This window comes from Brassica oleracea, chromosome C6 (assembly GCF_000695525.1).
Source record: "Brassica oleracea var. oleracea cultivar TO1000 chromosome C6, BOL, whole genome shotgun sequence".
Taxonomy (NCBI): Eukaryota; Viridiplantae; Streptophyta; class Magnoliopsida; order Brassicales; family Brassicaceae; genus Brassica; species Brassica oleracea.
In genome coordinates, this window is record NC_027753.1 from 3,062,044 (window position 1) to 3,076,859 (window position 14,816).

A 14,816-nucleotide genomic window follows, 5' to 3' on the forward strand; every position below is an offset into this window, starting at 1 on the left:
ACCCACCCAGAATCGTTAGCTTCTATGACTCTATGATCCATAAAAAATTTAGAATCAAAATCTTGGGTTTTTTTAGCTCATTGTGGAGAGAAAGTGAGAGATATGTTGTGTTTAGTTCACAAGAATGGAAAAAGAAGAAGGGTAAATCGATTTTGGGAGCATTAAGAGCTTCAAATTGGTTGTTCATGGTGGTTGTGGTATTGATGACAATGGCAATCTTGTAATTACTTGAAGATGATGAGGGTGAGAGAGTAAAAATGTCATTTTCGAAGAAAAAAAGTAAAAAAAAATTGATGGCATTTTCGTAAATTATATGAACTTGTGGGGTGAATAGGGCAAAACCAATTTTCAAAAAAAAAGGAGGTTAGTTTTGTGTTTGACTTTAAGTTATAGGTCAATTCTGCAAAAAGCCATTTTCTATATTTTGAAATATAGGAGTGGACGGTTGGGTATCCATTCAGGTTCGGTTTGGATCCATTCAGATTCGGTTTACTATTTCTTTTGTGGCAAAATAATTTTTTTGATTAGTTCAAAACAAACAAAGTGTCTCCCTTTTCTCCGGAAAATGTAATCTAAAGCTGTTTTGCATGTATAAATTATATTCCGTTTTTAATATTTATTTGGCCGTATATAACACAAAAACATAGATTTCAACCAAATATTTTTTTTTTCTTTTAACTCAAAATAGATTTGATCTGCGTTTTGAATTATTTTTTCACTAAATTTTATTTAATAGAAATTATAACTGCATCTATAATTTATGAATTTTATGTAAATCTATGTACACTATTTTTTTAAGAAACTAAGGTTGAATTTATGAATGATTTATAAGTTTAGATTTAAGCCTTAAGTTTGTGAAATAAAGCAAAATTGTTAATTTGAGATGTTAATATATTCATATTTTAGATTTGTGAAGAGTTAATCTGTACTATAGTGCAATGATTGTAATTTCTATATGTATTGCATGGATTTATAATATATTTTTTCACGGAGTAACATATGTCTATATAAAATTTTACTGTGTTTTTAACAATCCATAGTCAAATTATAATTTTATATAAATATAATTGTATAATAATCAAATATTCAAAATAGAATAAATCGTTTATTTGGTGTGTGTCTCATTTGTTTTATTTCATTTTAACAAAATAAAAACTGAAACAAAGTAACACGTCTTTTAACACATTTTGCACTAGTCAAATTTTGATTATATATTGTTTTTAATATTAACGATTTAATGTGTTTATTAAAAGCGTCTCATATTTTATTAATATATTGTATGAATTATGAAATAATCCTAAAAATCTGTAATCAGAAAATATCAATTGTAATCCGTTCCACCATATTAAAAAATAATATAAATATTAGTTGATTTTATATATTTTTATTTTATCAAGTTAATAAATTTTATCTAATTTGTAATATCTAAATCTTTAAAAGTTTTATTTTCCAAAGTATAATCAATTATCACTTATTTATTATTTACTTTTATAGTATTTTTATAATTATTTTATATTTTACAATCTAGAATTGTTTTTATTTTCTGTGTATAGATACTTAATTTATTTTATATTTTATAAACTATTAACGGACTGAGTTAAGTAACTATATTTATTATTTAATAATGATATAAAGTTTTATATATAATATTAAGTATTGTATAGCGTGTATATAAGGTGAACTTAAATTAATATTACAGTAGTTGACAAAAATAAGAATAATATTACTGTATAATAATTAAAACTTATTTAGATTTTTTATAAAATTTTACTATTTATAAGAACTGTATATCTATAGTTTTTTGAAAAGACATAGACATTTTTATTAGAATGCAATCTTAGAAAAACTGTATGAATATATTTTTAGTTATTTTAATTTAAAATATTTATATATTTAGTTGAATTAGTTAAATAATTAATTTGTTGCCCGACATATTAAGACACATAGTTAATAGATAACTCCAATTTGGTAAGTATCATATGTTAAACCAAAGTTAGGTTCAAATTGTGATTTTGTTGTAATAATATTGATCTTCGGACCGGATGATGAATTCAAAACATACAAATGGCGTAGCAGTTAGTCTCAACTTGTGTGGTAATGAAAGGTGGATCAATTGTACTTTCTATAAAGGTGGGATACGAATTTCTCATGGTACGTTCCACCTCCAAGGGTGCTTCTGTGTATCAGTACAAGACACCCCTATGCATCAATTTTTTATCAGTGACAAGTTCCCTTCTCTCTGATCAGAAATCATATCACAGAAGAAATCATATCACATAACTGAAGAATAATGAAGGGACAATGTTACTTGGTGAGGTTAGTTTATGTTTTGTCTAGACAACTGTGTAGTTTGTGTAACATGTTAATTTGAAACCGTTTGGTTGTTAATAAGTGAATCATACTAACGAAAATAAAAGACATGCCAAGTGAAATCAATCTACTATATCATTGTTCTATACCTACCAAGTAATGATCAATCTTAAGTTACAAAAAAAAGAAGTAATGATCAATCTACTATATCATCCCCTAGACTATATTTGCAAAGTGATTTTGCTACATGTCATCTCTACAATCAATTTCACAAAACAAATATGACATGACTACTGAAATTGATGACATGGCTTCCGGAAAAATATGACATGGATAATTTTATTTAATGTTGGTTTATATTTTTGGCAAACTTATTAGAATATAGTAATAATTCATATATTACATTTAATATTGATATTTCTTTTTGGTAAACTTTTCTTAAATATGGTAATAGCTCATACATTATCTATAAAATAAATATATTCATATATAACATTTCAAATTTGGAAATATTATTATTTTTGTATAATTATACAATTTGTATTACTAAAGCTTTTCAAAAATTTCTACAATTTTGTAAAAATTTAAATATCTAATCGTAAGATCATTAGTTTTTTATATACCTACAAATTTTATAAATATTGTTTAGACTAAATTTTTGATAATTATACAATGTTATATAATTTTATTAGTTTTATACAAATTGATTTAATATATATCAAATATATATTAAATATAAGTAAGAAAATAGTAAAATCTATAATATTTAATGAAATTTATTTTTAAATATAAGTTAGATTTAAAAATTTCTTACTGCACATGGTGCAGGAAAACACCTAGTTGTTCTATACCTACCAAGTAAGGGAAAATGGTTCATTCCCCTATGAACTAGTTGTTTCCGGCTTTTTCACATACGAACTTTTAAGCCATGCCAAAAACCACATGAATAACGGAAAATTAATTTATTCCCCTATGAACTAGTTGTTTCCGGCTATTTCACAAACAAACTTTTAAGCCATGCCAAAAACCACATGAACAATTCTATTTTTTGAATTACATACACAAACTATCGATTTTAAACTAATTCCCCTAAAACCGTAAATGGTGTTGTTTAAACGTTAACTTTGTTTATGACGGGTAGATAGTCAATTTCATTTAGGTTGATAAAAATAGAATACTATGTCATTTTGTTCTTCTTCTTTTTGTCAACTGCTCTTCTTCTTCATATTTCGTTTTACTCTTCATCATCAATTGAGGATAAAAAAATTTATTCTGCATTTTCGAGTTATATGACATAGTAACTGGTTGGGTAGATATTTTTGAGTTATATGACATAAAGCATATAAAGAGATTATATGACATTAATTTCTGGATTGAGGAGAATATATAAATCCCTGCAGAATCGGAACCTGAGAGTAACATCCGCTTACGGAACCAATCAAACGTCGTAGACTACGCCAATTTGATAGTTCCTTGTGACAATACATGGAGATTGATAAGTTAGTATTTGCTGCTCTTCTATCTTTATGCATCATGTAAAATGTTTTATTCTTCTGCATGATAATAAGTTTTATCCCCAATTGATGATGAAGAGTAAAACGATTTCTGAAGAAGAAGATAAGTTGACAAAAAGAAGAAAAAGAAAAAAACGACGTAGTATTATGTTTTTATCAACCCAAATTAAACCGTATCTCCACCTATCATAAACCAAGTTAACGTATAAATAACACCATTACGGTTTTAGGAGAATTAGTTTAAAATCGATAGTTTGTGCATGTAATTCAAAAAACGATCCAGAAATTAATGTCATATGATCTCTTTATATGCTTTATGTCATATAAGTCGAAAATATCTACCCAACCAATTACTATGTCATATAACTCGAAAATGCAGAATAAATTTTTTTATCCTCAACTGATGATGAAGAGTAAAACGATTTCTGAAGAAGAAGATAAGTTAACAAAAAGAAGAAGAAAAAGAAAAAAAAACGACGTAGTATATATTCTCCTTAATCCAGAAATTAATGTCATATGATCTCTTTATATGCTTTATGTCATATAACTCGAAAATATTTATCCAACCAATTACTATGTCATATAACTCGAAAATGCAGAGTAAAATTTTTTATCCTCAATTGATGATGAAGAGTAAAATGATTTCTAAAGAAGAAGATAAGTTGACAAAAAGAAAAAGAAAAAGAAAAAAAACGACGGAGTATGATGTTTTTATCAACCCAAATTAAACCGTCTCTCCACCTATCATAAACCAAGTTAACATATAAATAACACCATTACGGTTTTAGGGGAATTAGTTTAAAATCGATAGTTTGTGCATATAATTAAAAAAATAGAGTTGTTCATGTGGTTTTTGGTATGACTTAAAAATTTGTGTTTGAAATAGCCGGGAACAACTAGTTCATAAGGGAATAAATCATTTTTTCATTCTTCATGTGGTTTTTGGCATAACTAAGTTCATGTGTAAAAAAACCGGAAACAATTAGTTCACAGGGAATAAAGTCATTTTCCCTACCAAGTAATGATCAAAACCAAATATGAGTTACGGCTTCTCTTGTAGACTTGTAGTTCACCTACCTACTACACAGTACAGTCTACATTAGACAAAACATTCAAAATGTTAGAAGGTACCCAATAAATATATTTTGAAGTATATAGTTTGATCTTACATGGTTGTTATATGTATACACTGATAAAGAAGAATCATAAGCTTAGACTTAACTAAGACAAAAACAAGACCAGTTCCACGAGCCACTCCTTATGATCTCACCACTTAGCCAAAGTCTACAGAGCAATTTGTTAGAGAGCTGTAACGTGACGCCTTGGTGGGTTCTTGATTTAGCAGCAAAACCAAGAACTAGAATAAGTCACCTACAAAATCTGAAAACTTCAACCAAAACCCACTCAGTATATCGTCTAAAGAATCTTCTGGTCACGACTCTTTCTGAGAGATCAGGAGGTTAGCAAAATATAATCCATACCATCACGAAAAGTGAGCCTCGGTTCTCTTCTATGAACCCTTTAATTCCATCTAGCAGGTGCCCTTGCGGATTTTTTACTCTTGTCCTTCTTTAAGAGCGTCGACATGTGGTTAAGATCATTCAAACTCGACTTAGACTCGCCTTGTAACCACAGCAACGCCTCGTGAGCTGCATCCTTCTCTGCGTTTTTCTTACTACTACATGGCTTTCCCATGAAATCCAATCCATTGAAAGTAACCATGGCCCGAAACTGGTTGTTCTTCAGCTGCCTTGTCTTGTACACTGGTGTTCCATGTCCTGCTCGGGCAAGCACTGTCTGAAGGTGGTTCTTATCGTTTTCCCCGCCGCTGTTGGGCAGCTGAGTCCCTACTACTTTCAACTTCTTCGTCGTTGTAGGGCTCAGAGCTTTCCGGCCAAAGACGAACCTGCCCTCACATTGGTCTTCAGACACAAGTAATCTAATGGCAGTCATGAGTTTGTCGTACAGTTGAATATCAAGCTTTGGATTCACAAGCTGTAGAAAAGACGAGAACCAAACTTTGTCAAAGAAAGTAAAGAACACAAAAGATGTGTATATCCTCGGGATTAGGATTGGAACTTTTACCTTATTCTGAATAAGCTCGTCGAGCTCTCTTTTTAAAGAAAGGTATGTATATGCTAAAGAGGGTTTCATGAAAAACTCTAGATATCCTCCCAGCATTTTGAGATGACCATCCTAACAGAGACGACATGATGTTAAAACCAGACCAACAAGGAATGAAATTGACAAAACATGATGGGACTATAACTTACAAATCCACCGGAAGATACTTTATCCCCAAACAAAAGAAGCACCGAGTCAGAGACAGCAGTGGAGTCTCGAAGAAACACAGAATTGACTTTGATTTTTTCGTTGAAGACTAGCCAAGGGAAAGGAATCCTTTGTACATTGCCATTCACAGAACTCTGCAAATTTACAAAAAAGAAAAAACATAAATGGTAAAAGCCTCTAAGGATTTCTATTCCGACGAGGGCCTAAGCGTAGTTTGCAGACTAATAAGCTATAAAGATAGACTCACCGTGTATAGAAGCACTTGCCCATCCTCCATTGTCTTGAGCGTAATTGACTTTTCCTTATTCTGTGAATCAGAATAGTTTTATTATTGAGTAAGAACTACAGCTAAGAGCAGCGAAGTAAATGCAAAGGCGACTGATGACTTACAACAACAGAGCAAACTCCCGGGAACAGGCCAGCACAGATGATGGCGCGGACAAGATGTTCATCATAGCTCAGCTTACTGCAACTTTCAACGTTATCAATAAGAGAAGCCTCCTTCAGGAGAAAGAAGAATTGTTTCCGCATAGAGTCCATGGCCTTTAGAGTTTGGGCAGATAGAAAGTTCTGCCAGCAATACTCGTTACCAGAACGTGTTCTTTCAGCATCTTTCCAACCACTGTATGCTCGAATCAGTGTCAAATGATCACTGCAATCACGGCCAGAGAACTTGGACCTTGCCGACTCTGCTAGCTGCAAAATAAAAGGAATCAAGTGAATAATTAGAAGCATTTCTTGGCTTTCCGCTTGGTTCTAGTCATTTGAGAGCAGCCTTTTTGCCAAAAGCAATCTGAGTATACACTATAATCTTACATCCTTTTTGTCAAATGGCATCAGGAATGGGTCTCTGACACTAAGACCAGCAACAACTGTCATTATTGGATCTAGACAATTGAAGATAGCTCCTAAAATAAGCATTTTCCCAAGTTTAGGCTCCACAGGAAGCATCGACAGATTTTTCCCTGCATAGAGCACATAAATGAGTTCATACCAGAACTTGAGAACTCAGATATTTAAGATAATAGAAAAAGTATTCCCAGTAGAAACACACCTAAAGCTGTTAAATTTTCGTTGTCATCAAGAGCACCAATAAGTTTTAGATACTCAACAGCATTCTGGACCTGGAAATCAAAGTGACATTCAAGATTTGATCGGAAACCAGTTGAAAAAAAAACAGTAATAGATCATTACTGATAAAGCTTCAGGAGGTTGCAGTGCCCTGGAAAGGAACTCTGAAATGCTTCCAAGTCCTAAGCTTTTGATTTGTAGACACAGAGACTGTAACGGAGTCCTCAGGAGTTCTGGCTGCTGGTAGTCAGCAAAAGCATCATAGACGCATCTAGGATAAAGGTGATAACACTCTCCAGGCATTACACGACCTGCTCTTCCTCTTCTCTGTAATAGAAAAAAAAAAAGAAAAGACACAATTATTTACAACCACACAGAGAATGTGAAGCAAAAGAAGCAATCATCGATGTCTAATATCTTACTTGGCGAGCAGCTGCCTTCGAGATCCAAGATGGAAGCAGACAAGGGGTGTTGTTAAGCGCATCATAAGACGTCTCTTTTGCTTTTCCACAATCAACCACAAATACAACGTCATTGATGGTGATACTTGTCTCGGCCATGTTGGTGGCCAGCACTACTTTCCTAACTCCTTCTGGAGGTCTATCAAAAATCAGCCTCTGCAGATATGAAAAGGAACATCATCATCAAATTATAACATGTGTTGTACTTGTATGCATATAGAGGCAAACAATGGATACTAGAACTACCTGTTCAGAGCTGGCCATGGATCCGTGACAGGCAAGAAGCAAAACTTTGTTGGGGTCTCCCAGAAGATGATGAGCTTCGAGCTGTTTCTTCAAGGAGTTAATATCATCCCAACCAGTCATGAATACCAAAACAGCACCCGGTCTCTCTCCTTTGACGATGTGACAAAGCACATTCTCAATAAGGTTAAAGCCCATCGAATCAGGGCTCCAGCATGACAAAGAGTCTCTAGTACGAAACTGGTATCCTTTGAAGTCTGCAGCTTCAAGAGCACCCTGCTCACAAGTTGAGAAGAAGCATACTTTAAGCATATAACCAGAGAAAATACAAATTCTAACTTTCTCGTACCTCAACAGCAGAGGATATCTGGGATTTCCTTTTTGTGAATTGAGCTTGTTTTTGCATCTTCCATGTCTTTTCCTCGCCATAATCATCAATTTGATTATATGATGTCAACCTGTACCCAGTAGTCTCAAGAAAATCCTCCAAGAAATGGGCTCGGACAGGATATGTAAACCCCTGTACAGAAATTTTCACTTTTTTTTAAGTGCCTTTTCTACAACGTGATGATATACACTTCTCAGGGTATGGAGAAAACAATATATTTAGCAAATTTAGCAATATAAATATGCGCATAAACTTACTGGGGGAATTTCAAATTTTCACAAATTTGATACCATTTTCATAAATACATTAAATTTGTGATGAAATAAACAAAATTAACCCTCCTAAATCATTTATAAATGTTCAAGAATAATTTATAAAACATTTAAAAAAGTTTATAAACCCAACCCCACACTTAAATACTAAACTCTAAACAATAATCATTTGGTTAGCTAGGGTATTTTTTGATCGAGTGTATTTCTGAAACGTGGTAGTTAACTTGTGCTATTTTAAGCAATTTCTCAACTTACTGGGATATGCATGGCTGGTGCACCACCAAAATAAGAAGAAAAGAGCTCAGCGTTCAAAGTGGCACTCATCAAAATCAACTTCAGGTCAGGTCGACGAGGAAGGAGATCTTTCAAGACAATAAGCAGAAAATCTGACATAAATAGCGAAGAAGATTGTGTGTGAATATGAGAATGTCAGTACCGAAATGGAGAACTTTTGCTAAATATCAAACTTTACCTTCATTCATCCCACGTTCATGAATTTCATCAACTACGACATGAGTCACACCTTTCAAGCTACGATCTATAAGTAGTCTTCTAAGCAAAACACCAGTTGTACAAAAGAGAAGACGTGTGTCTCTCCCCCTCATCCCTTCAAGCCTCACTTTGTAGCCAACCTTCCAAGAGAAGAGAGAGCGCATGTCAACCTCAAATAGTATTCTCACAAATACAAGAGAGGATAAAGAACTTACGGATTCTCCTATTTGTTCTCCACGTTCTGCAGCAACTCGTTCAGAAACAGAAATAGCAGATATTCTTCTAGGCTGTGTGCATATGATGCTGCAAGCAGCTCCACGGGCAGCCTCGATCTCAGATTCTAATATGTACTGAGGAAGCTGCGTTGTTTTACCACAGCCAGTTTCTCCAGAAACCACTATGACCTATGTAAGATGAACACAGCACCCATTAGATAAACGTCATCATTATTACATTAAAATGAATTGAAGACTTTTCTGTTTCACCTGGTTTGCTGAAATAGCTCTTAATAGTGCTTCTTTCTCTTTGTATGCAGGAAGTGTTTTGCGGAACTCTACCATTTTCTGGCCTTCCGGAGAATCCTGCCAAGACAATTATACATATCAAACCACATATGAGTCAATATGATTCCGAGAAGATGAAGCTACAAGTTCAAAGGAAACCCACCACCCACTGCTGTTGCTTGCTCCTAAGTTGCAGACTTCTGGGACGGAGTATTCTTTCCCTGGCAAGACTATTCTGCATCACCGTCTCTGGTTTCTCGTAGTTTCCATAACCGGTTGCTAAGCTGTCACTACTACTAGGCCTGGACATCTCTGGAATCAACATTTTCTTCTGATCCAGGAAAGCATGTAGATGGGCATCTACCTCACTTTGTAGGCCAAAAGGCAAAACCACCTGGTGAATCCAAGAACGCCATACTAGATATCTTAGTAAACAAAAGCTTGGCAAAGAAGCTTATAAACAAGACAACAAGTTATACTATAGGGATAAGTTTGGTATACCTCTCTCTGAGGGCGCTTATCATCAAGATCAGGTCTATAGTTCGGCAAGGGAGATTTGCTAATGACAATGATCTTCGAGTACTGACGGCTGCAAACAAAACAGAAAACATCTCTAAGAGAAAGAAACCAAAGTAACATGCTTTCACTTGGTAACACAACAAAGCTTCACCTGTATAATCCCATTCTAGTTGCCATTGCAGAGATGTGATCAAAATCACGCCGATCTTTCCTCTCCCTGGACACAACTTCTTGGTCTTCTCCGTTCCGTAGAAGCATAGTAAGTTTGAATCTCCATTGGTCGATGTTATCAAGAGTCGAACCCGCCTAACAAAACAATGAACACAACTAAGCAAAAAGACACAAACTTGAAATGTAAAGTTCGAAACTTTACCATTTGCTGAGACTGAGAAGAGCCGACGACGTCACGGTCTGACTCATCGCTTGACTCGTAGTCGTTGTAAGCGATTCTTCCATACCCTTGCTTTTGAAAGTAGGGTAAGTTAGATACTCTCCACTCCAGCGAAGAACGACCTGCTTTGGCGGACAAGACCCTCGACCTCTGAGAATGAAGAGACCTAACTAGAGACGATGGTCTGCTGAACAGCAAGTTAGGGCTCCGAAAGAGGTGGAGGGAGCTATGTTGGATAAACATGGAGGCAGCACCGACGACGACGGCGTTAGGTTTGATATGTCCTCGGAAAATTGCAGAGTAGTAAGGCATCTTTTTCGAGATTCTTACAACATCTGAATAATAAAAGAGTTAGTCTTCTCCAGAGACGATGGATGGAGGTTTGGGTTGTGAGGTTTTTGTGAGGCTGCGGAGGTGCCACAACCCTTTCTAATGACGGCCACGACGGAGATTGAAGAAGAAGACACTGAGCTATCCTTTGGGCTTTTGTTATTTGGGCCGAGTTGTACTTGACCATTTCAATAATACCAGGACAGACTTATTCACATAGCTGCTATATATTATTTACCGAATGATTTTGACATATGTCATCACCATATTAATTTTGAAAACAAAATGATATACATGACATACTAATAAAAATTACATAGCTTAGACTAATTGTGACATAAACATTTATATTTAATGTTCTTTTATAATTTTGGTAAGTTTTTAGAATAAGGTAATAACTTACAAATCATCACTAATATAACAATAAATAGTAAAATAGAAATATAGTAATATATAATAATTTTCAAAAATAGTATTTCATTTATTTAATTAATTTTATAATTTTTCTTACTAAAACAAATCTTAAAAAATTTATGCATTTTCAAACAAAAAAAATCTAATCATGTTATGATTATTTCTTTTTAATATTTACAAATTTTATAAATATTATTTTATTTTATTTTTTTGTTAATTATACATAAAAAAACTTTCCCTTAATTTTAAAGAATTTTATTTAATATAAATTAACCAAAATAAATAAATAAAAATATTTCCAAGGCCAAGTTGCTATTTTGCTTTAGGCGCCCAAATATGACGGGCCGGGCCTGTATATATATATATATATATATTATTAAATATAAATAATATAAATGTAAATAAAAATATTTATTTTATCTTAATTTTTACATAGAATTATAATATTGTTCGCAAATAATAAAACCAAAAAATTAACAAAGAATTATTTATACATATAATTTTAAAACTTTATTTCTGCACATGGTGCAGGAAAATACCTAGTATGTAGTGTATTATTAACTATTTGTTTTTTTTTTGGTGACGACCATACAAAAACTGAAAAATCTTAGAACAATATATTGCTAAGCTATAAGAAATATTTGAATATTAGAAATATGAATAATAGTAAACTATTATTTGGGTTTAGATTTTTTTTTAAAAAAAAAAATATTCAACTAATATTTTACTATTAACTTTTTTTTTTTGAAATATTCAACTAATATCTTTTCTATATTTTTGTATTATATAATATCCATGTTGGGCAAGGAGTCGTTGCGTCCATATTTAGCGACTAAAAAGCAAACGTTGATGAAGAGAAAAGAGAAAATTGTTTTTTTAGAGCAAAAAAATGATAACTTATCCCTTTAGACTAATCTCATATACTTTATGTCCCATTAGGCTAATTATTTTCAAAATGACAATAATGCCCTTAAAATTGTAATTTTTAAATATACAAAATAATGGGTTCGATCAAGCGGGATCGATCGATCCGAAATTACAAGGTCGAACGGATCGATCGATCATGATCATTATGCAGAACAAAAAAACGCGAAGTATATACTGATCGACCTGGTCCATTTCACTCGATCGGCAAAGGTTGATTTCATACAGATCGACCGATCTCGAATTGTAGACCGATCGATCTGTGGAAGTATAGATATGAATCATGGTAGAAATAATGTGATTTTTTGTGAAAATTTTATGAACAATCAATGGAATATAGAAGACGGCGTGAGAAGAAGGTTACCACTTTTTTTTGTTTTTTTTTTTAAATATGAAAGTGAATATTCTCAAATATTTTGTTTCCATATTTTTAGGAACTGATTTCTTACCCGTATAATACAGCTAATGTGTAGAAATCGGTTTCTATATGTTTTAAGAATTATAATAATGTGTAGATTTTGATTTCTGCATGTTTTAGATTTATAGTAAATTTGTAGAAGTCGGTTTCTACGTGTTTTAGATTTATATTAATATGTAGATTTTGATTTATAAAGATTTTAGATCGGTAGGTTAAGCGTGGAATGTATATTATAAATATTTTTAGAATACTCTTATTTACGTAGATCACATATTCTAAACATTGTAGTTTCAATGGAAAAAGTTGATTTCGTTTTCTACTCCGTAGAAAGTCATTTCTACTTTATTTAGAACAGAATCTGAAAATTATGATTTAAACATTTTTAGAACTGAAAAAAATACCACTAAGTTCATATAGGTATTTTATCAATAGTTACTATTTTTCCAATTTTTTTTGTTTGTAAAACTATTTAGTAAATTTATTTTCAAAACTATTAAAAGGTATTATAGGTAAAAATGACACAAAATAGATATTAGTTTAAAATTACGTAGTTATCATTTTTTTTCTAATAAAAAACAATTTTCCCGAGTAAATATAACCAGTGGAAACCAGTATTAACTCAGCAGCTACTTTTACGGGGGTTGTCGGTGTTGATCCGACCGCTGAAAAAAACAAACTGAATTGGTTATTACGATTGTTACTACGACCACTGCGTCCGGTGTTGTTGACTTGCTCTCCACATACTTCGGGGAAAAGTAACCTATAATTTTCGACGTTGGCAGGGCTAATATATATAATATGTTAAATATTACATTCAAACTTAAAATATTTCAAACTCATTTATTTTCCACTCAAAAATTTATTTGAAATAAATTCTTTTAAACTTTACTCTATTTTCATTTCAAAAATATTAGAGTAATCATATCCAATATTCTGTTTTTACTCCAAAATAAGGAAAAAACTGGAGTAAAATTTAATTTAATTTTGGTATAACACTTTGAAGTAAAAACATATGAATATATTTAAAATGTCTTGTTTCTCATATCTAGTCCTATATTTTTGTCTTCTTCATGTGTTTTTGCGCAGTAGTTAAAAACCAACTCAAACGTGACTTGAAATAAGGGTATTAGATCTGTTGCGGATCTAGCAAATAACTCGATTGAGTTTCATATGATACTTCAGATACTGAGTTTTGTTCAGCTATCCCGATAATCGAAACATAACCCGAACTAAACCAAACATATAAGACTTATAGTTATGTATATGGTATATCATACCACATGTGTTACGGGTTAGGATTTTTTGATTTTTGGATTATCATCATTATTCAGTATTTCAGTGTTATAAACTTTGGAATGTTGATATTTTCGGGTTTGATGAGTGTTGAATACTTTTTACTAGGATAATATCCGCGCCTTGCGCGGGATGAGAGTTAGATTTGAAAATTATTATGTATTTAACATTTTATATATACATTGCCTAAAATTGGACAAAACATGTTTAATATGTCGTATAATATGTTAAACACATGTAAAATTGATAAATCAAAGTAGTAAACCACCTGGTGCCGAGAAAAAAAAATGTAAATCTTCTTCTTATGCTAATCACATGGTGCAGAGACGGCATAAGCGGAACTTTGCTCTTCTTATTTCACTTTGGTTTCGATGTATCAAAATGTAAATCTTCTTCTCTACTTTCCTTGTTTTTTTTTCTGCCAAGAAAACACAAAATAGACTATCTTGAACCAGTTAGAGAAAAAAAAAATTTAAAATCTTTTCGTGAATATGGACACAAAACAATTGAGAATACAAAGTTTTTTTTCTCAAAGTAATAACCCTAAACACATACAATATGGTCCAGTTAAGAACAACAAACTAAAGCCCATTAATACACAAAATCAAGATCTCAGAAGCCGTTTTCAGTTAATCAAAACAGTTCATTCTATTCGGAAAGTCAATCGATCTACTCTTCATGAGGTTTGACCCAAAGAATTTTGGTTTCTAATCATACATATAGCTTGTTTTATTATGTTCTCATGGTTATATATCCCTCATCGCTAATTGTAGTTCAGCCATCGCCTGAGAATCTTTGAAGACATGCAATCGAGAAGTAGTCTTTCTAGACATGTGAATGGTAAAGTTTCTATTTATTCCTTTATTTTTTAAGTATATCGAATTATTAAAACATAAACAGTTCTAGTCTTTGGGTTTCGTTTTTTTTTAAAACGTAGCAATCCTTTGGGAACCCAACTGAGTTTAAAAAAACAAATATGTT

At 32.4% G+C, this 14,816-nt stretch overlaps 1 protein-coding gene and 1 pseudogene across 3 annotated transcripts; one reads left to right on the forward strand and one right to left on the reverse strand.

Moving 5' to 3' along the window:
• Positions 1–14,816, forward strand: part of LOC106300123 — a 77,787-nt pseudogene that overhangs the window by 16,132 nt on the left and 46,839 nt on the right.
• LOC106300121 (ATP-dependent RNA helicase DHX36) lies at positions 4,943–10,768 on the reverse strand. Of its 3 annotated transcripts, none has more exons than XM_013736200.1 (20): positions 10,439–10,768; positions 10,217–10,371; positions 10,048–10,135; positions 9,710–9,940; positions 9,529–9,624; positions 9,259–9,447; positions 9,024–9,183; positions 8,807–8,937; positions 8,241–8,411; positions 7,895–8,167; positions 7,610–7,804; positions 7,311–7,514; positions 7,171–7,240; positions 6,933–7,081; positions 6,507–6,812; positions 6,364–6,423; positions 6,098–6,250; positions 5,910–6,020; positions 5,306–5,819; positions 4,943–5,204 (listed from the first exon to the last, which is right to left on the reverse strand). In XM_013736200.1, exons 1-19 carry the CDS (start codon positions 10,766–10,768, stop codon positions 5,346–5,348), a joined length of 3,546 nt encoding a protein of 1,181 aa, XP_013591654.1. In that variant the 3' UTR covers positions 4,943–5,204; positions 5,306–5,345. The 3 variants fall into 3 exon arrangements, with proteins under 3 accessions (XP_013591654.1, XP_013591653.1, XP_013591652.1); XM_013736199.1 differs by having other exon boundaries at positions 4,943–5,211; XM_013736198.1 differs by having other exon boundaries at positions 4,943–5,819.

Coding starts and splice junctions, on each gene's coding strand:
- LOC106300121 (XM_013736200.1), bottom strand. CDS start 10,768: ATGCCTTACTACTCTGCAATTTTCCGAGGACATATCAAACCTAACGCC. Junction 8,412..8,806: donor CACCAGCCATGCATATCCCA/GTAAGTTGAGAA, acceptor ATTTCTGTACAG/GGGTTTACATATCCTGTCCG. Junction 7,241..7,310: donor AACCTCCTGAAGCTTTATCA/GTAATGATCTAT, acceptor TTTGATTTCCAG/GTCCAGAATGCTGTTGAGTA.